At 38.1% G+C, this 26,001-nt stretch overlaps 2 protein-coding genes across 5 annotated transcripts in view; one reads left to right on the top strand and one right to left on the bottom strand.

Moving 5' to 3' along the window:
* LOC145230748 (intermembrane lipid transfer protein VPS13D-like) overlaps positions 1 to 6,215 on the bottom strand; it is a 51,991-nt gene extending 45,776 nt beyond the window's left edge. For all 3 annotated transcript variants that reach the window (XM_080096269.1, XM_080096271.1, XM_080096270.1), the window contains exons 1-15: positions 6,080 to 6,215; positions 5,805 to 6,002; positions 5,121 to 5,250; positions 4,854 to 4,961; positions 4,641 to 4,767; positions 4,398 to 4,511; positions 4,052 to 4,177; positions 3,365 to 3,678; positions 2,958 to 3,123; positions 2,570 to 2,698; positions 2,423 to 2,502; positions 2,139 to 2,269; positions 1,777 to 1,996; positions 870 to 1,083; positions 400 to 592 (exon numbers count right to left, since the gene is read on the bottom strand). In XM_080096269.1, the coding sequence (XP_079952395.1) occupies positions 400 to 592; positions 870 to 1,083; positions 1,777 to 1,996; positions 2,139 to 2,269; positions 2,423 to 2,502; positions 2,570 to 2,698; positions 2,958 to 3,123; positions 3,365 to 3,678; positions 4,052 to 4,177; positions 4,398 to 4,511; positions 4,641 to 4,767; positions 4,854 to 4,961; positions 5,121 to 5,250; positions 5,805 to 5,901 (2,149 nt within the window). In that variant the 5' untranslated portion in view covers positions 5,902 to 6,002; positions 6,080 to 6,215. The remainder of the gene's footprint in view (positions 1 to 399; positions 593 to 869; positions 1,084 to 1,776; positions 1,997 to 2,138; positions 2,270 to 2,422; positions 2,503 to 2,569; positions 2,699 to 2,957; positions 3,124 to 3,364; positions 3,679 to 4,051; positions 4,178 to 4,397; positions 4,512 to 4,640; positions 4,768 to 4,853; positions 4,962 to 5,120; positions 5,251 to 5,804; positions 6,003 to 6,079) is intronic.
* Positions 6,216 to 18,761: 12,546 nt separating this feature from the next.
* On the top strand, positions 18,762 to 24,562 carry LOC145229387 (organic cation/carnitine transporter 2-like). Of its 2 annotated transcripts, none has more exons than XM_080094716.1 (12): positions 18,762 to 20,714; positions 20,775 to 20,857; positions 20,974 to 21,076; positions 21,277 to 21,380; positions 21,754 to 21,908; positions 22,277 to 22,466; positions 22,526 to 22,646; positions 22,965 to 23,083; positions 23,217 to 23,431; positions 23,778 to 23,960; positions 24,160 to 24,298; positions 24,373 to 24,562. In XM_080094716.1, exons 1-12 carry the CDS (start codon positions 20,526 to 20,528, stop codon positions 24,422 to 24,424), a joined length of 1,653 nt encoding a protein of 550 aa, XP_079950842.1. In that variant the 5' UTR covers positions 18,762 to 20,525; the 3' UTR covers positions 24,425 to 24,562. The 2 variants fall into 2 exon arrangements, with proteins under 2 accessions (XP_079950842.1, XP_079950843.1); XM_080094717.1 differs by having other exon boundaries at positions 18,763 to 20,714; positions 22,298 to 22,466.
* Positions 24,563 to 26,001: the final 1,439 nt, after the last annotated feature.

Raw genomic sequence — 26,001 nt, 5'->3', positions numbered from 1 at the left:
TAGACCTAATTTCTACTGATTTTAGGAGATTATTTACCATATTGCCGCCCTTTACAGACTTACACATATACAAGCTAAAAGTTTAAGCGTTGATTGTGTGGCGTGTGCCATCAGTAGTAAGTGCTCAATTGAGCCTATACGCCTGAGCTTCCCAACCTTTTGCCCTCATTGATCCCTCGGCAGCGGAGATTTAACTACGTTTCTTTCAAGTTCGCTTTATCAGTTTCCATGCATGAGCATTGACAGAAAAACTGTTGCACGGGAGGGGGTTCTTGCACATACACACTTAGATACATGAATTACGGTATCCAGTAATTATGTACATACAGGATAAAAGGTGTTGGTGTGCGGTGCCCATATTTCCATGTGTTAAGATATACAAGAAAACAGAAAATGTACCTTCATCACATTCTTTTGTACTGAAAAATTTCTTCAGGCGGTCAAGCATGCCAGGCACAACAGTGAAAGATAACGGAGCTGTTACTACCTCCAAACGATCGGAGAATACAGTTGTACTGGAAGCTGGCAGTTTTTCGTATGTAATGCTAAACACAGGGGATGTGCTGCGATCCTGAACAGTGATGCATGCGGGCTGAAAAAATTGTGCAAAATTTTTGGGATGAATACGCTACGCCCCAATGTACATGCAAAGCTTTAATAAGATTAAACAGAAATAACGAGCAAAGAATCTGACTGCTGCTTAGTCAGACTACATCATAAAAACTGGAATTTTTTTTTCTACGAGATTAGATTGATTTGTTTGCAAACAGGACAAAATACACAATGACTCACATCATACGCACCAAAACAATCACAATACAGTTGTTACGAAAACTTCCTGATTTTAAACAGTCACCATCACACGTTACCTTCGTTGAAGTTTGGGTGAACAAGTTATTGAAGACGCTCGATGCGAGATTCCGCACCCCAGAAGCTATGAGGGGTGGTGTGATGACAGTGGGAGAGGATGGACGCTTTACAGCAGGAGCCGGCTTGAGAAGTTCGTAGAAAGGTTGCCCCTTTCTTGTCAGATCGCGTAAAATCATTCCACCAAGATCAGCGGTAACAACGTTCGTCCCATACCTGCATTGTTTAAAACGGCAGAGCCACTTACACAGGAACTCACAGCACAAAAGGTTTGCTAAATACCTATAGATGGCGTAAAGAGCGCAGTTATTTAAACAAAGAAACAGTGAGACTGGGATAGGTTTAGATTTTTAAGACTACATTTAACATAAAGAACTGTGTTTTGGGTTGATTTTATTGTTATTACTATAATGAAACCTCCGACTAACCCTAATAGCCCTAACCGTCAGCATTTTTTACACAAACTGCATTTATAATTTTTGAGTGCGTCATGTACCGGAAATTAGCAAACATGCGTGTTGTGAGTTCCTGCGTTAGTAGTTCTATCGCTTAAAACGCAAAAAAATATATTACAACGCGAAAACTATAAACATGTGGAAGTCAATGATTCTGTGCTCAGGCAAATTTTAATATAAGTTATTATAAAAGTTGCGTGATTTGTTAAGTAATTAGTCCGCTCAATCATATGTGAAGGGATAATCGTTACAAACCCAATGTATCGCCTTAATCCGATCAAGCGTATCTGAATGCTTGTATCAACGGAAGATTCCTTTGCGCTGGGTAGTAATGTTGTCTTATTAGGCAACAATGTTTACCCCGTGTAAACCGGCGGGTAAATAGATTTGACTATATGTTATCAAGACGGTCAACAACATATGAGCATTCACATTATGGTTCCACATTTGTTACCTGGGTTTCCATTGACTGGAAAGGTTCACAGAGTCGAACTGAAGCGAAACGATTCCGTTGTCTGTTATATCTTGACCTTGACCCGTGTCCAGCAAAGTGAAAGTTCCGCTTTCAAGCGAAAAATCAAGTTTAAGGAAAACTGAATCGCGTTTAAGAAAAGTATCATTGGTATCTTGGTCTTGCAGATCATCTCCGAACACCGCATACAGCTCTTCGTCATCTTGAAATGTAAACAGTATAAGTCACAAAGGCAAGTCAGCGGGGTCAAAGGTTACTCTGGTGTTGATAAGTGTAAAGTTTATGACATTGGTACTGTTGACTAGGACTTAGTTGGCTTTACAAACTGCAATTCTGCCACTCACCGAGATCTTCAAAAACACTTTCCTCCAAGGTTTTCTGTGAGAGAGTTTGTGCCAGTTTTTGTTCATTACTTTCTTCATCTGATTCCGAAATTTGTTGTTCCAAACCTTGATTACTTTGCTTACTTCCCCATCTGATCAAGACAACATTTTACAAAAGTAGTTTAAACCACAATGGCTTCAAAACACATGCATGAAGCAGCAACAATTTGCATTCAGTTTTTTGCACCTTGTACCATAAAAAAACAATGCCAGTTTAATTTGATTGTTTTACCAAACAAACATACCCAAGCCATCCAGCAAGTCGCCATGATGAGCTTTTTGCTGACTTCACTTTTTTTGCACCCGACTTCTTTGATTTTAATTTCTAGCACAAAAGAATATTGTTGCATAAAATATTTTTGTGACCTACAGGCAAATAAAATGAATGAAACCTTATCTGCAGCTTGTTTTAGTTTGGTTTCCTCATCAATTTTTCTGTAGACTAATTCTCGAAGAATACGAATCTCATCAAAAGTTAGTTGAGCTTCTATCGCTTTTACTGAGGAGCTGAGCTCCAAGTTCTACAAAACACCCTTTGCAATAATGTTTCTCCAACATAACTTGCTTGGACATTTTTTTGTTTCGTTTCACAATATGCTGCAGTGATTCTACAAAGGGCCTGGTGTACTGCGATTTATATATGAGTGTGCCATGATCGTTGGTTGGCATAGGCGCTTCAGGGCTGATCTCAGTTATGCATTTATGTTCATCTTAAGTGATTCTACAGGTCTTAAACAGTATGACAAGATTACAGTCAGCTTCACATGTTAAGCAACACACCTGGGACTTCAGGACATATTTGGTGTTTAGAAGTTGCTTGTATTCTGCTGTGTATTTGACAATCGATTTTGCTCTCTGGAGTGCAAAGGACAAAGAGCATCTTTCCTTTTTCTGTTGTATAACTTTTAAATGTGATGTTATTGCCCAATTCCACCATGCTGCAGGACTAAAAGAAATAATTTGTTTCACAGTTTGTTCTATTGTAAGTGTAAGCACATATTTAGGGTGGTAAACAGCTTGTTTTTAAGTGACCTTTGTTTGTGTCTGCAAGTGAGCAATAGAAACAGATATGTAACAATTAGTTTCTATGGCTTTTAAAACAAGTTATAAAAAGATCAAACAATTATTTAAACATTTTACAAAATTATTGGGTAGTATAACAGCTGCCCAAAGTTCAAAATCCTTACTTTTCTGTTATCCTCTGTACTGGTTTATCTGATCTGTGTTGTCTTTGTTTGTCCCACCGAGCAATCTCGCTAGCCAAGGCAACAATCTGCTGGTACTGGGTCTTTTCAAGAGATAGGGGAATTGATGAGAGTGACAAAGTCAATGCTAGTCGAGGTTGGGCACTGGTTCGAAGTGGGAAAGCACTGCAGTTGCGTGTAAATTTAGCATCGCCACTCACTGGTTGTAATATCAATTGGTTTCTTTGACTTTGTACTTCATCATTATTGGGAGCATGTGGTGCATCTTGATGCAAAACTTGTTTTTCCATCAATGACTACAAAAAAATAAATCTTGCAATGATGAAAATATACATGTAACCATTTTTTAAACAGAATTTACTGCACAAATATAATTAGTACATCTGTCCAAACCACATGCATCCCGGGGCACTACTTCGTGGTTTGTGTCTACAAATGTTTTTTTAGCATTTAACCACAGAATTGTAAAACTGGTTTTTATGTTGCTATGATGTAAATCTGGTTGATAAACAGAAATTGTCTTCACATTTAAAAAAAAATAAAAAATAAACATTGTTTAACCCTGTGTAAATCACAAGGTCGGGAAAAATTCAGCACACATACTGTCACACATACTGCACATATAAATTCAGCACACATAAGCTAAAGACACTAAATTAAACTACTAACTATGATATCCTCATGCTCCAGATTGTTAAATATATCAGACTTTGTATTCCAGTAAAATGACATGTCTGACAGTTGCATTTTTTTCCATTTCTGGCTTTCCCCTTTTGTGTTTGTTGTCTTTGGAACCTTGAAAAATACTTTCCTCAATGTGTCCACTTTAAACCACCATACACAGATACATTTAAAGACTATTAAAACTGCCCATATTGTGCCATTAAATGGCATTTGTTTTAGTGAACTGTTAAAACATAACTATTGATAAAAGTAAAGATTTAAAACAGTGAAATTATGATGTAATTGTTATACCTCATATAATATCATTGTGCTCTATTTGTAAGAATCATACCCAATTTTGGTCCGTGCTTTGTGCAGATAAAACATTGATGTGTATTCCACAGGCAAATGTTGTTGGCAGAGTGAGGTCATCTTCATATCGAATATGCAAATCAAATAAACGAACCTAAAAAAGGAAATCTTTGTCACTGATTACAAAACCTTAGGATGTTGCAGTGAAAAAACAAAATTTTAAAGTCAGGTTTTTAACTATGCATTTAAAGTTTTATCCTGGCAATAAAAGTAACAAGCACACCTGCAAATTTTCAACAATATTTGTCACAATGCTAGATGAGTAGGCATGCCATATTGCATAGATGGATTTGCTCGATCCCTGAGTTGCATACCATTTGTCTTCAAGTGCGCTTAGTTGCTTCTGTTTGCTAAAAAGGAAGTTAAATCGAATTCAACATTCTACTTTAAAACAACAAAAATTAAATCTTTTATTTATACATAACCTTTCCATTACCTTTTTTCTTTTTTTATTCTTTCTGTATCAGCATTAAAAGTTTTCTTTTCTTGATTTGCAGGACCCACAATCAGGTACAACTTGTTTATGTCAATTACCCATGGTTCACTGCAAAGTACAAAATATGATAATAATTCTTTTGTCGATCCTTGTTAAATATACCTTTTAAACTAATCGTTAACCAAACAAACCAAAAATGTGTATTGTGTAAAAATGTGCAAAATTGCAATTCATTTTATCTTTTTAATTTATTTCAAAGGAACCAACTTATAATTTTTATAGCTTGGTATTCTCAAAGTAATTTTTCCAATATAACCCCATTTGACTTCAATGCCAGGCAAGTCAAGTTCTTTGAGAGCATCTTTGCGTAGTGACAATCCCTCAAGTTCAACAGCACCTAAATGGAAATCAGCCAATTTAACAATGGTTGAATTTGGGTAAACAGTTTTAAAAATTTATATATTTGAAATCAAAAACTATCTGAATATTTGCATTTCAACTGTGTTATACATTGGTAAAAAGTGATTAAAGATGCAACAACAAACAAGATTTGTAATTGGTTAACTCCAGGGACAAAGTAAATTTGAGCACAGATCTCTTTTTTCGGTGAACATAAGCAATTTGGTAAAATGCTTTTGCAATATTGACTACTTCTAACATGTAATCCAGAGTTGATAAACTGTAGGAGTCTTAGCCATCATCAAGTTTTTTTTCTGTTTAGTTTTTTTTTTAAATCAACAAGCTATTATAGGAGCAATACAAAAAAGTTACAGCAGGGACTGCATTTTAAAATGAATTCACTACATAAATAACTAAACCTTCTTGTTGTTGACATAAATTAAATTAAAACACAACACTCCTTATTGATCTATGCTTATTATTCAATAATTTCTAGTACCGGTAACTGACATAGATCGGTATTGGAAAGAAATGTCTATTACATAATATTACCTTGGACAATTCCAATAGACAAATTTTCAGGATTAAAGTCGTCTACATATTGTCCAATATAGTGGTTAAGAACTTGTGCTGCAAACCTTTCTAACATAACTTCTGGTTTGCAAAAAGGTGACAAGAAATAAACCCATGTACAAACAGTCAGTGATGTATCTGAGTTCTAACCAAGTTTTAATCACAGTTTACATTTTTCTGAAAAGATAAACATTTTAAAATAGACGTGGTTTACTGAATTGCAAATATCGATTGCAGTGCCAATTAACACTTACCTGGCCCAGCAAACCGTTTGTGAGCAAAATACATTTAGCCCAAGAACTTTGACATGTCGTTGTTACCTAGAGTATTATAAACAATTTGTCAGTTATAGTTTAAATTCAGTTTTGGCCCCCATAATTTGAAAGTTAAATTTGGTTGTTATTGGCTTTGTACTTCGTAGCTTGTGAACACTGAACAATTTAATCTAGGTGATTTCCCTCTTCAGCAAATAGTTTGGTCTCATCTGATCAAAAAAAATATTCGAGGGAAGTTCTACATCAGTGGTTCTCAACTGGTGGTCCATGATGACTTTTTGGGTGGTCCACAGGACGTCGACTAAATTAAGTGATAAACTAGAGATGATTGCAAACTACGTGTTGAAAGAGTGTCAAAATGTTAGCTGTTAATGATTGTATCTCACTTCTTGTAAATCGATTTTAAAGAATTGTGTTTCAAGACCAAATGGCTTGATTCGTATGTGTGTACTTCAAACTTGCCCCAAAATGGAATGGTCCACGATATTATTTGTACTGGGCCGGTGGTCCATGGCCCATAACGAGTTGAGAACCATTGTTCTACATCTTTGGCAATCGTGTGTAGCTACTCGCTCGAAAGTCACAACTTTAGCATTTTTTTGTAAAACGAAGCGAATTTTAGCATTATTAAAATTGCACAGTAGACTCGATGGCAGATTTGGATAATCCAAACTTGCCGTTCTGCAACGAAACGAGGTCAATAAAATTTTCGTTTTGTTTTCTGTTAATTTATGTTGATGCACGGTAGTTTGCTTAAATAGAATAGTTATAGCAGTAAGGTAGGCCTATTTTGTTTGGATTCCATCCGAATCGATCAGAACATTTTTGCAGCGATTTTAAGGATAGGCCTAAGAACATTTTTTAACTTTAACCAAAAAAAATGGTTGGGAATAAGTCAAAACGTTAAATGACATAGCCAACAGTACCAATTACCACGCTGGTAATTTTTCTGCATGGCTTAGCAGAAACTCGTCTTATGGTGTTGCAATGTTTTAATATTAATCTTGCAACTCCCAACATTTTCACAGAATTTTTTTTATAATTGCACATATTGGTATGCGTGTCCACAATTCTGCAATATACAAACGTTTTGTTGATTGAGAAAAATAAGGTATGCCTAGGTATGAGTTGAGCGTCTGATGCTATAGGCAGGGGTCACCAAACTTTTTCACTGCAGGCCGGATAAGTTTAATAAATTAAATAATTCGCGCGGGCCGGATAGTTTACATGCCCCAGCGCCGTCTTTCCGAACTTAGCCCGCAAGGCGATTTTGATAGAGGCGCCAGGATATGGTCTTTCTATAATCCCATTAAAAATCTGGTGATGCGACTATTAAATTGTAAAGTTAGGGTTCGTTCAAACACAAGTTTTCGCAAAATGTTATGATACTTTTGGCACGAAAACACGTAAGTATGAACGGAAACTTGGTTTCAGAACAACTATATGAACAGAGTATGTTTTGATACTTTTTCGTCAAAACCATTCGCGTGAACGCGAAGAAGGTTTGGGAACATGACGTAATCTTATGGTTGAATAGCTACGATTTGTTACGCCAAAACGTCGACCGTTCACTTCATTGCCCGTGGTTTCAAACTTGCACGTGTCGGAAAAAAAGATGTGGCGTCAGGGTGTTTATGCTTATTTGCTGTTAAGACGACGACGAAAAGTTGTTTGCCCCCATGTGTATCGTAGCCATACAATATTGTATGGGGCTTAAATCCCTCCATTTATTGCCGGCTAGTCGCAAAGTTAGGTTGAAAGCAAACGAAGGCTATTGGGAAAGGATGTTGAAAAATTGGACAAGTGACGATTACCAACTACATTTGCGCTTAAAACAGTAAAAAGTGCATAGATCAACATTTAACCTCTTGTGTTTCAAAATTGCACCACACTTACAAAAACAAACAACCAATTTCATGCAAGTGTAGACTTGCGATTACCTTATGGCGCCTAGGAAGTGCCATTGATTAATTATTATCGCTTACTGGGTGAACATTTTGGTTTGGGAAAGTCCACAGTTTTTGAGGTACATATATATGTATTAAAAACAACAGGTAAAATGGACACACTCACATGGCTTATCATACTAATAGAATTATTTATTTTTTTAATAAAAGGTTACCATTGAAGTGTGCAAAGTAATTGTGAAAATGCTCTTCATGGACGTTGTGAGGTACCAGCAGAACATTGCTACAATTGCAATATCTTTCTTCATTGAAAAAGGAATGGCCAATTGTAATGGTGCAGTGGATGGGTGCCATATTGCAATCCCACAACCAGCAGAAAATGGACCTGATTACTTCAACTACAAAATGTTTTACTCAATAAGCATACAGGCAGTTACAGACCATAAAGGAAGGTAAAAATGTTTTTTGTTATGCCATGACAAATACAATAAAGCTTGTTAACTACCAGCCATTCTCCTAATTGCATGCTTGTCCTGTTACAATTTGTTGTCATGTGTTTTATTATGTATGTCCTTTTATTTGTAGATTTGTTGATGTTGTGATTGGGTGGCATGGCAAGGTGCATGATGCTCGAATGTTAGCTAACTCTCCACTTTACACAAAAGCAGAATCTGGAAGCATGTTTCCACAGGTAAGCTCATGTGGTGTGAAATGAATGAAAATTTGTTAAATTTTTACAATACTTTGCTTTCCAGAGCAATATGATAATTGAAGACAAACATATTCCATACTATATTATTGGAGATGGGGCCTACCCATTAAAAAACTGGTTAATGAGACCATATGCCAACACACAAAATAACAGTCAGGTTAATTTCAACAAGGTGAAAATGAGTTTGTGGCAAATTAAGATGCTAGTTACCAAGGATTTTTTTGAAAAGCAAGTAATGTACTTTGGTACAAAGTTAGCAGTTATTTCACAGGATGTATGCTACAACTGACAGGCCTAGCAGGCATAAGCTGCAGTGGCTAGGCCACATTTGTAATGGGTGGGGTTAATTGATATTTTGCAGCATTGTGTAGAAATAATGAAGTAAAATTGTACATAATTACATTTTAGAAATTGTCCATTGCTAGGAGAGTGGTTGAGCAAGCATTTGGTCGCTTAAAACAAAGATGGAGGTGTTTGCTGAAACGATGCGATGCAGGTCCACGCAATGCCGCAACCATAATAGCAGCATGTGTAGTATTGCATAATATTTGTGAGGAAAATGATGACTTTATTTCTAATTTAGCTTTGTGTGACAATGATAGCAAGAATGACAATAATTTGGCAGATTTACAATGAAATTCTGATAATGTAGGTTCTGCTGCAGAAATTCGCAATACACTTAGCATGTTTTTAAGCTGTGAGTAGAAAATGAGGTTTGCCAGATTTTTTTTTGTGAAATTGTTGTGACCTGTGTTTTTGTCTGTTGCAACTTATAATAAAATACAGATGGCAGTCACATGTTTGTTTATTGGCAAAATTTAGTGGTTAAATGTTATGGTGACTGATGACAAACTCTCCGCTATCATCAGAAGTTGAAGGTGTATGAGAAACACACCTGAAAATACAGAGTACACCAATTAAGGGAAGCAACCTTAAGCTGAATAAAATTAAAGGTTGCTGTTTCATCACAGTTTCACTTTTAAAAACATTATTGCTAGTTAGCTTCATTATGGAGTTTTTTAATATCCAACATTTTGGTTCATCGACAAATAGACACAGAAGTATAGTAAGCAACATGTGGCAAACAATCAGACTAATCTAAATAAAGAAGCATGTTTACCCTAAAATCATTCCCATTATTTCTTTTTCATGAGCTCTTTCCTTTTCTGCTTGCTCCTCCTAATAATGTACATCATTGTTTTATGTATGGATAGTTAATGTTCTTAATTTCATTTTCACTGTATTGTTATGAAATATTTTATCAAATCAGTCTGCCCTTTACTTTGAGTTCATATCCAAACTACTCAAATGCCATTGTAATATGAGGCATTTAAAATAGAAACTTGAAATTTCATTCACTTGTTCATTCTTTCTTCTTCTTTTGTAAAGTTTTCTTTCATCAGATTCTTAATTTCAATAACTTCCGATTGACCTGTGCACAATACAAATGGTGCACAAATTTATTCTGTATAAATATTAACGAAACACGTGATGATTTGAACTTGTCAAACAGTGGTATAAATATATATATATAACAGTAGTATATACATATGTATATAGATATAGTGTGAAATGATTTAGTTGTATAAGTTCACATACATGTATATCTGAATTTTTTTGCAGTTTGCATGGGACCATACTTGATAATTTAACCATTTTTTTGTAAAAGTAATCGCTGTGAAATTTGGAACACACACTTACGCTTTTTTCCCCTTTGTAGTGGAGTGTCGGAATCACTGCTATCTGTGATCACATACAATCAATTAAACCAGATAATGATAATCATTGTTTGTCAAACATACCTTCTGGTGACTGAGAAATCAAAAGTGAAGGGGCTGTAAGTGGGGAATCTCTCAATATTTTTTGTCCAATTTTGGGTAATGTTTAGCAATGGCACTTGGAATAACTGGCTCACCACCTGCCCACTTCTTGTTGACATATCTTAAACTTTCTATACTCTCTTTTTAAACCTTGCATCTTTTTAATGCAACTGTGGCAATCTCTCTGATACCCTTTTGAACTCATCTGCTCTGCAATGAGCATAAATATTTCTCTGTTGCTTTGGCCTCTTTTATCATACTTTGAACTGACTCATCTGCCCATAGGTCAATCAGGAAGTCAATTTCCTCTACCGACCATAAAACACCTCGCGTTTTTACACTTAAAGCTGCTGAATCCATTGCCAGATTTGTAAAAGCTTCAAATACAAATGTACTGAAAGTTTTAAAAGTCGCTTGCGTTTGGTGCACAAGGCAAAAAGCCGGTACAACAACTTCAAACCGTTGTGACAACGAAGCGTTCATATTGCGCCTTTTGTAACGAAAAATCCCAAACTTGAAAGCCGCGAGACCCGCTGTTGGTGAACGCAAAAGTTAGAAACCACGTGGCCAATTTGAACGCTCTGGTTTGGACGGCAGTTTTCAAAACAAATTTGGGACTTCTATGTTTGAACGCTGTGGTTTCATCGCTAGTTACCAGACCAAACCCTATTGTGAACTTCAAGTTACGAAACTAAGTGTTGGATACCAGTAACCAAATCTGTATTTGAACGAACCCATAGTCTCATCTTACAAGCAATGCTTGTATATTACGTCACAAGTGACTAAAGAAAGCAATTGTTTGCGCACAATTAACACTTGTAGTCTTGTTTGTGACGTAACAAATTGGCTTTGGGTCAATCCTGGGCGTTGTAATCCCACAAAACAAGGTAATATCAATTCTACATATCGCGACAGGAAAACTTTCGTAAGAAGTAGATTAATTTTTAAATGTTACAAAGTTATCAATGCGATTTGACAAACAAAAAAATGTGGTCGCGGGCCGGATGAAATGAAAAGATTCGGTTTCGGCCGAATAATTTGTTGCGATTCGGCCGAAACCGAATCTTTTACGAGCACCCATTTAAAGCGTTAAACGTGTCCTTTCTTCTTAGGACCAACGAAAATCGCGTCAATCATTATATTTTTTAACATATTGACGCTTTTCCCACTGCAGACAAACAATCAGTAATTCATTGTCGGGTTGGCAATCATGCTTGAGGCAATGTTAAACCCCATAGAACTAAAATAGGGACGAAACACAACCATTCTATATACTAATAACCATGTAGATAAACTAGTGTTTTCATGTCAAACGCGTAGCGTACGACTTTGCGTCACGTCATAAGTGATTCGGTTGATTCAGCCGAATTTATTCGGCAAAACCGCCGAATATTCGGTTTCGGCCGAATCGAAATTTCGCCGATTCGGTACATCACTAGTATTAGTATACTATGGTACCACGGTACCGTAACAAAGTTAAAAATCGAATTTTAGCGCACCATCGTACCGTACTTAAAATTTATCCAAATCTGATTCCGATTGGGTAATTTGAAGGTATGGAAGGCAGTTGCTGATAACCACGTTTTTGCTTACCGTACCTTCAAATTAACCAATCGGAATCAGATGTGGATAAATTTTATGACATATACTTTTAGTAACTAAAAGGAGAGGCATCTAAACAAGCTGCTCCACTATAAACCCCGCTTATTTGATATTTTCTACGATAGGCTCGTGCAGCGACAGTGTGTAATTTTTAACAGCATATTTTTAATGTCGAATCAATTACAGATGCCGAGTTCATCTTTGTTATATTCATCCTCCTGTTGCTTAGCGGTCCCAGTAAGCAAAAATAAGCAGTGACTTCATCAACCTTTTTGAGTCCTGGTTTGGTTCACTGACATTGTTATGAAATCATGTCATAAACAATCTAAACCAGTGGTTCCCAACCTTTTTTGTTACATTCCTCCCTTTACCCATTTTCGAACTATTTATTCCTCCCCATAAGACGAAAAACAAATTATTTCACATTACAACTCAATGCAAAATTTGCTCTTATTTGCATTGTGAAAGTAGTTGTATATGCGGCGCAGTTCGTGAGAGTGCACAACACAAGTCATCCTCAACATCAAGGATTTTTTTTTTCAGTTTTTATGAAATTCCTCCCCTAAACTCATAAAATTCCTCACTAGGGAGGAATTCCTCCCCGGTTGGGAACCACTGATCTAAACCCAAGTTTCAGGCAATTTCAATATAATCTGCAAAGCGTAACGATTTAAAATGACCGCTTAATCAACATTTTTTTTGCGTACCAGTACGGTGGTACGCTACGCTTTTGGTACGGTGGTACGCGTTGGTGAACGAGCGTACCATCGTACCGTACCCGTACCTCTGCTTTCTTTGAGTACAGGACCTATGTACGGTACTGTTTGATGATATTTGACCCGTGTTGTACCGTACTGCCATCCTTTATTTTCTATCTTTGTATAATTACTCAAGCGTATACTAAGTCACGACGCAACAATTATCCCGTTTCCATGGCCGCTGGTCCGATCGGACTTTTCCGCTATTTCAGTCCGATCGGACTCAATAAGGCAGTGGTTCCCAAACTTTTTTCTTTTAAGGCGCATTTTAGAAAAAACGAAAAATATTTGGCGCACTTCGAACATTTGAATAAAACATATATTGACAAAGGCACTGACTATGAAGTCATAAAGCCGCTATACAGGTCACTCTCATAGCTAAATAGCCTAGTTGAACATCTCAGAGACGTGGAACATGTTGGCCTAGTGGTCTAAGCACCTGGTACTGCTACTCTACTTGATTGATTTTAATTTCAATATTTTTTGCGGCACACCTAATGACATCTCGCGGCACACCAGTGTGCCGCGGCGCATAGTTTGGGAACCACTGCAATAAGGAATGACTCAGCAATTTTTTCAGCGTTTTCGCGGACCTCCTCGCGAGGAGGTCCGATGGGACTTTTAAAAGTCCGATCGGACCAACGGCCATGGAAACGGGATAACTGACTTTAATTTTTTCTCTCGCTGCAGTGCTTCAGTGTGGAAAGTTAGTTGTTGAGTTTTGTCGAGACCTCATCTTGCTTTGCGTTAACTTACAGTTTTAGATCCGTCAGTAGAAGCATTTGAAAGAAACTGCTTGTTGTCGTTAATAATTATAATAGATCATACATTTTAGTGAGTTGGTGTGAATCTGAACGTGTGGTTTCACAAGCGTTCCTACTGCTTTTTTCACTTTTTTCTTAGTGGCATGTAAGCTGTAAGTTCAGAAAAAACAACTTAGTCGTTCACCCTTTGGTTTTAAAGATATATATATTTCGCTAATACAGCATCGTCAGTATCTACGAACAAGCAGAAAGATTAATAAAAATAAATGAAAACAGTATGCATAAAAATCTACTAATGAAAGTGTAAAATAGCATGTTAAAAAACGTTACTCAAGCTGCAGCAGCAACCAACGCACCGAGTGAACCACTACCGCATCAAACAAGCGAAGAGACAAGAAAAAGAAAAAATATATTGCAGGTGCGCGGCCGGAGGGAGGGAACAAGGCAAATTGTATTTTATCGTCCGATAAAAAATCCACGGGCAGAGAAAACACGTTGGTTGACGAGATAAGTCGAGGTAAAAAAAGTAAACACAAACAAACTGGAGGGGAAGGCAAAGGATGTTATTTTACTTTAGGAAGAACCATTTTTTGGATGTTTATGCTTGCACCACTTTTGTTTAGCCATTTGTCCTCGTAAATGTCCAATAAATGAACCGGTGGTTTTTGTACGAACTGCACAAAAAAACATAGAGCGATGTCTAAATGTTCTTCAAATGTATCGCTGTGTGCAATAGCGTAGTGGTGCGCCAAAGCCGTTTTGTCGTCGTTTTCGTTGTGCTGATGAGTTTTCCATACCGACCTGTGGCTATTCCAACGGATGGAAAATCGGTTTTTCGTTTGGCCGACATATTGCGCATTGCAAATTCGGCATGTTGCCACATAAATGCCGAAATCCCTGCATGTTAGATGGGACGCTAATGTAAACACCCCGTTTGGTGTAGTGAGGCTGTCGGATGCGTCCACCATAGACATGTGGTTACCGAAGTGGCCACACAATGCACAATGGCCGCATGGAAAAAAAACCGGCAGTAATGAAATGTTGGTCAAAAAACTACTTTGCGCGATGGTTCTGTACCTTGTGAGGATCCTAGCCAGAGTCGGTGGCTTTCTGTAGGAAACCATCACATTCGGTTGCAGCAATCGTTCTTTTTCACTAGGCTTCAGTAGATGGGGGAAAACTAGTCGCCCAAACGTCCCTCTTTGAGACCCAAACCTTGTGGACGGGTTTGTTGGAAATCTTTCTGTCCATTTTCCTGCTTTACCAATTATGTCGTGGACCATGTTTTTTGGGAAATTTGACAATATGGCCTTTTGCTGAAGGTGTCGCAGACTCTGTAAAAAATCTTCGTCTCTTTCATTGAGCCGACGCATCCTTTTCGCCTCACCATGCAGAATCGACTTAAAAACTGATATTGGATGGTGAGACCTTCCGTCTAGAAAACGGCGGTTGACAGCAGTTTCCTTTACGTGATTTTTTGTTACAAACTGGAACACGTCATAATTGCAGATAACGTGTTCCACGTCTAGAAAAGAAATGTGCCCGTTCTTCTGATCGGTAGCAATTAGCTGAAATGTCAATGCAAGGCCAGATTCAGCAAATGATTTTCTTAAGCCGTTATTAATTTGTTCAGCTTTCTTTTTACCCAGACATATGTACGCCATGTCGTCAATAAAACGAGCAAAAATCTCCGTCTTTTCGACGAATCGCTTCGCCTGGACTATAATAAAGTGAACCGCCATATTTGCCAGGGATACACTGTGGTTATCACCCGTGGCAATCCCAGACCGCTGGGCGTAAAACCGATCTTCGTGACACACAATCACATTTTCCACAGTTAAAACCGTGAGGTCAACCAAGTTCTTGATTGTAGTGGATGAAAACGTCGAGTGGCTTTGTAAGGCGTCCGTCAAGGCAGTGTATATCAGTGAGCGGCGTAAATTTGTGTACAGTGATGTCACGTCGGCCGTAACAACGCTCGCAACGTACAGCGTTTAATATTAGCAAAAGCAAACCGCTAACCGCCAATCAAAGACAGAAAAAGATCAGCAGAAACGTTAAGGACAGAAAAAGATATTTGAGGAGAAAGGAAGAACGCTGTTATGCAAACTTGTTGGCAAAAGTAAAACATAACATCGTAAACAAATCAAAGATTGCAATTGAGCTTCGGGACAAATGTTTGTTGGCTCGAGGACTAAACTTTGCTCCAACACCTGGTTGGTCAGAGGGGATTGAAAATCAAGAGTGGCTTAATGCTCATGGACATGTGAGGCGCGTAGAGTGGCGGTATGTTTTCCGAAAGGACGACAACACTGACGAACCTTTTTTGCCTGAAAGGTTAAAAATCCCGAAATATTCCAGGCCAAACAAAGACCTGCTTGATGAAGCCACCAAAGCATATGGTGATTTGGTATTTTCAAAATTGAGAAATTTGGGAGAAAAAGTAAAATACAACTTCTGCCACAAGAACAACATGAATAAAGACCATAAACAAAGTTTACATAAACTTCTAAAACTGACCAAAGACAATCAAATTGTGATTTGCCGCTCGGACAAAGATGGAAAGATGTTGATATTGGACCTTGATGACTATCGAAAAGTAATGCAACGAGAGATGACTGGTTTTGATCTGCTTCCCCTTACCCGAGATGCATTTGATAAACATGTAACGAAAATACGTAAGACTTGCGAGGAAAAGATAATTTCTTTGCACCAGAAAAACGAAATTTCCGATCAGCTTCTGCTACACGTTGTTGGATTGAAATGTAAGGGAAGCCTGTATCATCACGTTACGGGACCAACGGCTAAACATTTTTCTAACAACGCCCCCGCTTATGCATATCCCTTATTTAAAACCCATAAACTTTCTGCGGAAGACATTGAAACTGTCCGGGTTCATGACATTCCAGTCCGACTGCTACAAGCTTTGTGTCACACCTTTACTTCCCGAGTAACTTCGTTCTTGGAATATCTGTTTCAGCCGATAAGTGTTGCCTATTGCCAAAGTATGGTCCCTGAATACTGCCGGGATAGTACTCATTACTTGCAGACGTTAGATTGTTGGAAACAAGCCCACAAAGAATTTATTACAGAGAAAATAAGAGAAACGGAGCTATGCATCATTACGGCCGACGTGACATCACTGTACACAAATTTACGCCGCTCACTGATATACACTGCCTTGACGGACGCCTTACAAAGCCACTCGACGTTTTCATCCACTACAATCAAGAACTTGGTTGACCTCACGGTTTTAACTGTGGAAAATGTGATTGTGTGTCACGAAGATCGGTTTTACGCCCAGCGGTCTGGAATTGCCACGGGTGATAACCACAGTGTATCCCTGGCAAATATGGCGGTTCACTTTATTATAGTCCAGGCGAAGCGGTTCGTCGAAAAGACGGAGATTTTTGCTCGTTTTATTGACGACATGGCGTACATATGTCTGGGTAAAAAGAAAGCTGAACAAATTAATGACGGCTTAAGAAAATCATTTGCTGAATCTGGCCTTGCATTGACATTTCAGCTAATTGCTACCGATCAGAAGAACGGGCACATTTCTTTTCTAGACGTGGAACACGTTATCTGCAATTATGACGTGTTCCAGTTTGTAACAAAAAATCACGTAAAGGAAACTGCTGTCAACCGCCGTTTTCTAGACGGAAGGTTTCACCATCCAATATCAGTTTTTAAGTCGATTCTGCATGGTGAGGCGAAAAGGATGCGTCGGCTCAATGAAAGAGACGAAGATTTTTTGCAGAGTCTGCGACACCTTCAGCAAAAGGCCATATTGTCAAATTTCCCAAAAAACATGGTCCACGACATAATTGGTAAAGCAGGAAAATGGACAGAAAGATTTCCAACAAACCCGTCCACAAGGTTTGGGTCTCAAAGAGGGACGTTTGGGCGACTAGTTTTCCCCATCTACTGAAGCCTAGTGAAAAAGAACGATTGCTGCAACCGAATGTGATGGTTTCCTACAGAAAGCCACCGACTCTGGCTAGGATCCTCACAAGGTACAGAACCTTTAATTATTTTTCATGGTATCACGCTGTTCTTGCGCCGTTCGCTTGTTGCTTGCATTCGTCATTCATTGCTCTGATGAAGCCCTACCGATCTGGTGGGCGAAACGTCAGCGAAAATACAAGTTATGGATAGAAACAACTAGTATTTTTGTTTAACATTACACCAGTTGAACGACATTTTTGTTAAATATGCAACCTGGTGGACGAAAACGCCTGTACAGCATTTTCTAGGTACAGAACCATCGCGCAAAGTAGTTTTTTGACCAACATTTCATTACTGCCGGGTTCTTTTCCATGCGGCCATTGTGCATTGTGTGGCCACTTCGGTAACCACATGTCTATGGTGGACGCATCCGACAGCCTCACTACACCAAACGGGGTGTTTACATTAGCGTCCCATCTAACATGCAGGGATTTCGGCATTTATGTGGCAACATGCCGAATTTGCAATGCGCAATATGTCGGCCAAACGAAAAACCGATTTTCCATCCGTTGGAATAGCCACAGGTCGGTATGGAAAACTCATCAGCACAACGAAAACGACGACAAAACGGCTTTGGCGCACCACTACGCTATTGCACACAGCGATACATTTGAAGAACATTTAGACATCGCTCTATGTTTTTTTGTGCAGTTCGTACAAAAACCACCGGTTCATTTATTGAACATTTACGAGGACAAATGGCTAAACAAAAGTGGTGCAAGCATAAACATCCAAAAAATGGTTCTTCCTAAAGTAAAATAACATCCTTTGCCTTCCCCTCCAGTTTGTTTGTGTTTACTTTTTTACCTCGACTTATCTCGTCAACCAACGTGTTTTCTCTGCCCGTGGATTTTTTATCGGACGATAAAATACAATTTGCCTTGTTCCCTCCCTCCGGCCGCGCACCTGCAATATCTTTTTTCTTTTTCTTGTCTCTTCGCTTGTTTGATGCGGTAGTGGTTCACTCGGTGCGTTGGTTGCTGCTGCAGCTTGAGTAACGTTTTTTAACATGCTATTTTACACTTTCATTAGTAGATTTTTATGCATATTGTTTTCATTTATTTTTATGAATCTTTCTGCTTGTTCGTAGATACTGACGATGCTGTATTAGCGAAATATATATATCTTTAAAACCAAAGCGTGAACGACTAAGTTGTTTTTTCTGAACTTACATCTATTGCTATAAGGCTTTTTAGTCTTCATCTACCAAGCAACGGACTGGGTGATTCCAGCTTTAAGTTTCAATTACGAGTATTGGCATGTAAACTATGTGATTTGTCTTATATCTCAGCAAATATTTTGTTCGCTGAAAACAGGGTGTGGGTTCGCGCATTTCTGTGTGAACGGGCATAATATATTGTAGATTAGGTTTACCATATCTGAGTGGACTAAAGTCCAGACAATTTTAATAAACACCTTTCTCGAAACTATAACTGGCGCCGTTATGTGTTTTATAGAACCGCGTGTCAAAAACCGCACAAGAATAGAAAAGGTACACCACTTCAAACGTCCTTTCGCTCAAATAATGAAGAAATCAAGCAGTCGGTTTAAAAAATTAACGTAATGAAGCATTTTCCCCTCGCTTGAATCAACCCCAGCAAGGCAAAACGGCCACATTGAGAATTTGTCCGGACATTACGTGTGTATTTAAAAATTGTTTCCGGCCATAAATTTTAATTCCGGACCGCCGGGAAAGTTTCGGATGTCTGGTCACCCTAGCGTAGATGTCAGTTTTTGCAGTAAACCTGTTCATCAAGTGTCCACATACAGATTGTCGTATGTTAGCTTCAATGCTAGAGTGGTAACCAATTGTGCACGCAAGCGTGAAGTCATAAATGCCTTTCTTTATTTTTTTGAAAGATATTTTAGGTTAGTGAGTCTTTCAGATTGTCGTGCATTGAGTTAATGAAGGTGAGTGTGTAAATAGTTTCTGATAACCACAATCAGTGTTTCATCCTGAACGGAACAGAACGTTATACCGGAATGAAATATATAGTTTTTCGGCTGAAATACCGAAATTAAAAATATTAAACATACCGGAACAAAAAAAAATACCGTCATTTGTTATTCCGGTATTTCGTTCTGGACATATAACATGAATGAAATGCTGAACTTTCGTGACGTTGCGCCATAATAATAAAGCTCACAATGTACCATCCATTAGACTTTCATTGAAAAATGTTATGTGGCATAATAACAACCCGACTTTGTGTGCTGCAATTTTCTTTGTTTGCTTACGAGTTGTAAAGACCACGAAAAAATGTTCTTGATGTTAATACCGGAAATGTCGTATTTTTTTCGGTCAGATCGGAACTAAATGAAAATATCAATATCATTTCAAACATTACCCCCGCAGGCAATTAACGGCAGGTCTGGTCAGCTGAAATAACCTGTCTGTCCAGTCAATCGCTTCTGAGTAGTGTTAAGACGTGGTGTCTCAGAATGGTTGCAAAGGTTTCAAAATTAGTTGTTTAAGTTGTTTTAACCCCGAAGTGTTGGCTACGGATCGTAGAAAATATATAAAAAACACTTTTTAGCAACTTTTCTCTTTTTTGTTTTTGATGATGAACAAGTATCTAACATTACACATCGGAAAACTGTTATTGGTAAAATTTTATGGGTGAGAACTAGCGGCAGTGAGTAAAAACTAAACGGCAGAATGCAAGTAAAGTGCATTTGGGCATTTTTCATGTTCTCCAAGGACATGTAACATTTTAAAACAGAGGACATGAACTTTAGAAAGAGAACATGTAAAAGGTGAAATAGACTCAAATTCCTCGTCAAACTTATCATTCGCAGACTTTGTGTTTATTAACTTCCTTATTAAGCAATAAGCGCCACACATCGGTTAGTGATGGATGAAAGTTCAACGAGCCGAAAGTCTACGTCCGTCCTGGACTCTTTTGGCACTTACCAACGTCGAATATGTTTGCTTTTATGTCTTTGCACTGTTCCTAACGGAATATCAACCTTGATGACCGTTTTTACCCAAGAAACTCCACCTTACTTTTGCAATGATTCGCTGATCAACATAGACCTTGGGGTAAACTGTTTTATTCAGCTTCACAAAGTAAAGGAATCGATTTTGTGTTTTGCATTACAGAACAACTCGTTGTCAAACTTAAGTCGGTCCATAATCACAATCGGTGTCGATAACAAAATAGAACAACTTGATGTTTGTCACCGGTAATAATAATTGTAGATTCTTAAATGAACTTTGTGTCATACAACTTGTATGCAAAAACGTTTTTGGAAAAAAAACATAAGTTATATATCGTTTTTCCTCTGTTGATAACTTTAAGGTCAAGTCTTCAAGTGACAAACCGGACAGAAGGGAATTTAACCACTAGTTTGTGTGATGGAGGATGGATGTTTCGAACAGATAAAAGAACAGTGACGACAGAGGTTTGTTTGTTTGTTTCCTTGCTTGTTTGGAGAAAATGACATCAATGTAAGTTTCTTTTGCAAATTGAAAATTTTTTTATGCAAGCCTTCCACTGATGTTTGGTTCAGTTCAAAGGGTGGTAATCAATAAGACCGCCACGTCTTCCCATTTTTGTCGCCATTTTAACATATGGCCGTTTACATGCTTTTTGCAATTGCAGTGGAAACTGGTGTGCGACAAAGCTTGGATAAAACCTGTCATCACAAGTGTGTATCTTTGTGGACTTCTTTTCGGATCTGTTCCGTCTGGTATTTTATCCGACAGGTGAGCTTTGCATCAGACAAACATAAATTTAAGTGAGACACTACGGCAACCGGCCCAGCAGAAAAAAACTGCAATTAACGAAAATAAAAGGAAATTGTTCATATGTGTAGTGGTCTCGTGCTTTAAAATCATTATTTTGGCATAATGATTTGGCTAAGCAAATATAATAAAAAATTGTAACTTTGCAAGCATAACGTTTCGTTTTCATCAAAATCACATCTTGTTTGTATATGTCATTGACCGGTGTTACTTTATTGTACTATGTGTTCTTATGATTCAGTAACTTTTGAACGTCCATGTATTGCAACCTAAACAGGTTAGGAATAATTGGTTACCAGCCATCGGCAAAGACACTCGTAATCCTATTTTTTAGATTTGGCCGAAGACCATTATTTCTATGGGCAACTCTTGTACAATTCGTGAGCATTTTTTTAGCTGGCTTTTCTGTAAATGTCGAAATGTACGCAGCAATGATGTTTATTATGGGAGTTTCGGGTTTAATCAACTACCAGGTTGCTGTTCTAATGGGTAGGAACGAGTTTTACTTTTAGTCAAAATAGCATAAAATTCTTGCTGTTATTTATAACTTCATTTAGGTCAATATTAAAGAGGTTTTTTGCAAGTTTCAACAGCTTTTATATAAGACTACAAGGATTACACATTGCTTTAACGGTTGTAATTTTTTCCTTTTGTTTACAAGATCCGACACTACACGTAAGATCTTGTTAACACAACATGAAACAAGTTACATCCACCGCTACATTAACGCCTAATACTTGTTCATTTTCTTTGGTCATTAAGACAGGGGTGTGCAAATATTGGTTTAATTAGCGGAACAACTTTTATTCAATGGCCCGCGGTTGCACACCCCTTCTTAAAAAAATTTGTTATTCGAGAATGTCAATCATACTTATCAGCTTCGGAAATAACTGGTCCTGATTACCGAGCACTCCTTACCTTGGCAACGAATTTGGCTTACTCACTCGGTTACATGATCCTTCCACTCTTTGCCTTTCTACTCCCCGATTGGCGCTGGTTCATGAAAGTTTTCGGACTAACAGGAATACTATATATTCCAGTCTATTGGTAAGTCTGTGCTACGTTTTTTTTTCGGTTTCGTTGCTTATCGTGTTTTTAAACTACAGGTTGTTTCCAGAATCACCACGTTGGCTGCTAAGACAAGAAAACAAAGATGAAGCGATTCGTATGATAAGACACATCGCAAAAGTCAATAAAATGCCTATTGTGAAGGAAATTTCATTCATGGTAGAGTAGACTGTAATAAAAAAACGGGAGGCCAGAAATTGCTAAACCGCGATCATATCGCGGTACAAATTGGCTGGAACCGCGGTTTGCACTTACCGTTTTTTTACCTATCCAATTCTAGATTGAAACGTAGAGAACCGTTTTTCCTGATGGAAAAGTGTGTAAAGTACACTTTTAATACAACGATCGGACATAGTGACCGTTATTGCTCAAACGAAACAATTATATATCTTTATTACTCCTAACACTTTAAGTGTTCAGATTTAGTTTGAAATTTCAAATGAACATACATTTTTTTACATTTTGTACTGTTTCAAGGAACCTTTAAATGAAAACGACAAAGATAAAGAGATAAAAGGTGAAAATCACTTTACTTATCTGGACTTATTTCGTACAGCAGCCATGCGAAAACGAACTTTAATTCTATGTTTGGCATGGTGAGTGCAAACACTTAACTTTGTGCTATTGAAAAGCACACATGAACAACCTATACCTTGTTGTAAATATTTCTTTTAATTCATTTTTCTCTGTTTCGTACAAGACACATGTATCTTGAATTATTTTATGCAGGATGTGTGTAGGAGCTGTTTATTACGCCATTGGTCTCAACACTAGCGATTTGGAAGGAAACCTGTATGTAAACTGTTTCATCTCAGCTGCAGTTGAAATCCCAGCGTATGTTTTGGGGACATACATCTGCGAAAAACTGGGCAGGATTCCCAGCATGGCTGTGTGTTTTACTTTAGGGGGGATCACGTATGGAATCGTCCCATTGCTACGCATATGTAAGTTGGATGTGTTTCGTTTTGTCTTGGTTACAGTCGTGCCCATTTAAAGGTAAACCCATTTTTTGCAGCAATGTCGAAAGCTAATTACTGTTCTAAATCTCTGTCTGTAACACAATATCCACAAAAAACACTTTATGACATCATTTAAAACACTTGGATATACGGATTTAGTTTGTGAACTCCTGTTCCTAATGTACTCAGTTATAATACAATAATTCATGAACCCCTATTTTAACTTTCCGTAAATGTCTACATTCATTAGAATAGCAGATGATATCAAAATCACTTTTTGATCAATTAGACAGTAAATATAACTGATTTTTTTTACTGTTGGTTGATCCAGTTAATGAGACATTAGCACTGGTGTCAGCAATGATTAGCAAGTTGCTGATCACGGGGCTGTTCATGTTGGTTTACATGTACACCTGCGAAGTTTACCCCACACTACTCAGGCATATGGGAGTTGGTGCTTGTTCGACGGTTTGCAGACTTGGAAGCATGCTTGTGCCATATCTCATATTTGCTGGTAAGTTTGTTTTTTTAGTCAAAAAGTCACCTTAAGTAAAACCTTATGCAATTATCTACCTCAACTTATTGAATAAAATGTTCTAGACTTACATTTTTCGTTTAATAATGTTTTTTTTTGTAAATATAACCTTTGTATTTAATATTACAGACTGTTAAGAATTTTATGAGTAACGTAACAGAAATTCTCTGCTTTTCAGGCAATCAAATACATCACACAATTCCCTATGCAGTGATTGGCATATTCAGCATCTTTGTTGGTTTTCTTTGCTTACTTTTGCCTGAAACTAGGGGAAGACCTGTTCCTGGCACAATGGAGGAAGCTCTGCAGTTCAAGCGGTAAAGTGACGAGACCTTTGTGTTTCATCATTGCTTTTGCTTATACTTAAATTGCTTTCAATTTTTGCTTACAGGGCGGCTTATTGCACTACAAGAAAAGGGGGTTCTCAAAACATTGAGTTGTAATCAGATGAATGCATTTGTGTGAAATCAATTATATAGAGCTTACTTACTTTAAATTACCGCTTCTCTCACTTTCTGAGGATCTAAATTCTAAAACAATGTTTCGTGTACACAGTTATTTAATATGGTAATTCTATCATCGTTGTATTGTCTCATTTTGTCAGCAACTGTACATGGGTGAGACTAAAACGCTGAATCGCGGGACATGGCGGGACGTTGCGGAAACTGCTGAATATCGTGTTAAATTGCTGACAGTTAGTACTATTACGGTTGGAGTGATGTTTTATAATAGTATTTGTACAAAAAAAAATGTTCCAGCCTAAAATTAATTCAGCAATTTCCTGACATTCAGAAATAGCGCTAGCGCGGGAAGTCTCCCTCGGCCGCGGAATGTTTAACTATAGTTTGCGGAATAATCCCGCGTTTGCAGAGTGATCCTCACAATGATCCCGCAAATGTAAAAGCATAGAGCCAATAAATGATAAGCTGCAGACAGTGCACACTGTTTCGACCTATAAGGTCTCATCAGTGCAGCTGGTGACGAGAGATGGGCCGCATTGGCTAGTGTAGCCATTCAACGGCACTCCAGTTTGTTGGGAGCACAGGGTACAACCCCATGCATCACCTAGTCTGTGCGATGCCACAACTGGACATACAGCACAGATGAAACCGGCTCACAATGGCCAAGCAACTGCTTGGGAACCACAGTGAAGTCGGCTCAGTGTCACAGTATCAATGTAAAAGCATAGAGCCAATAAATGATAAGCTGCAGACAGTGCACACTGTTTCGACCTATAAGGTCTCATCAGTGCAGCTGGTGACGAGAGATCAGCCGCATTGGCTAGTGTAGGTCGAAACAGTGTGCACTGTCTGCAGCTTATCATTTATTGGCTCTATGCTTTTACATTGATACTGTGGCACTGAACCGACTTCACTGTGGTTCCCAAGCAGTTGCTTGGCCATTGTGTGCCGGTTTCATCTGTGCTGTATGTCCAGTTGTGGCATCGCACAGACTAGGTGATTCATGGGGTTGTACCCTGTGCTCCCAACAAACTGGAGTGCCGTTGAATGGCTACACTAGCCAATGCGGCCGATCTCTCGTCACCAGCTGCACTGATGAGACCTTATAGATCCCGCAAATGTTTTGAAAGTTATTTAACCAATCGAAAACACTGTACTTTCTTTCATGGACAACAATAATTACAATGTTGTGATGTGACATGCGGTGTACCGCAAGGGTCAGCTCTCGGGCCTCTTATTTTCTTACTCTAGCCTACATCCCTTGCATCCGATTTTGAAACTCGGCTTTTCGTGGATCACACGTGCCTTACAATGCCGTCCAGCAAAATAAAACTGTTACAGATATCAGCATTTAGATGAAAAATGTTATGGGTTCCACGCAAATGCTAAGTTACATTAGAAATAAAATGTAATCAGCTTCCAAGTTGAGACATAATGTACAGATGAAAACCCTTAAAAACCTATACTATTCACTCGTACACCTACCCCACCTTTATGGGCCGTATCTTGGGGCTTTGCCAACAAGACACACATGCGACAAATAAGCTTGGTAGTCCTGC

The sequence above is a fragment of the Phallusia mammillata genome, chromosome 5 (genome assembly GCF_965637545.1).
Source record: "Phallusia mammillata chromosome 5, kaPhaMamm4.hap1.1, whole genome shotgun sequence".
NCBI lineage: Eukaryota > Metazoa > Chordata > Ascidiacea > Phlebobranchia > Ascidiidae > Phallusia > Phallusia mammillata.
This window is presented reverse-complemented; position numbering and strand designations above follow the sequence as displayed.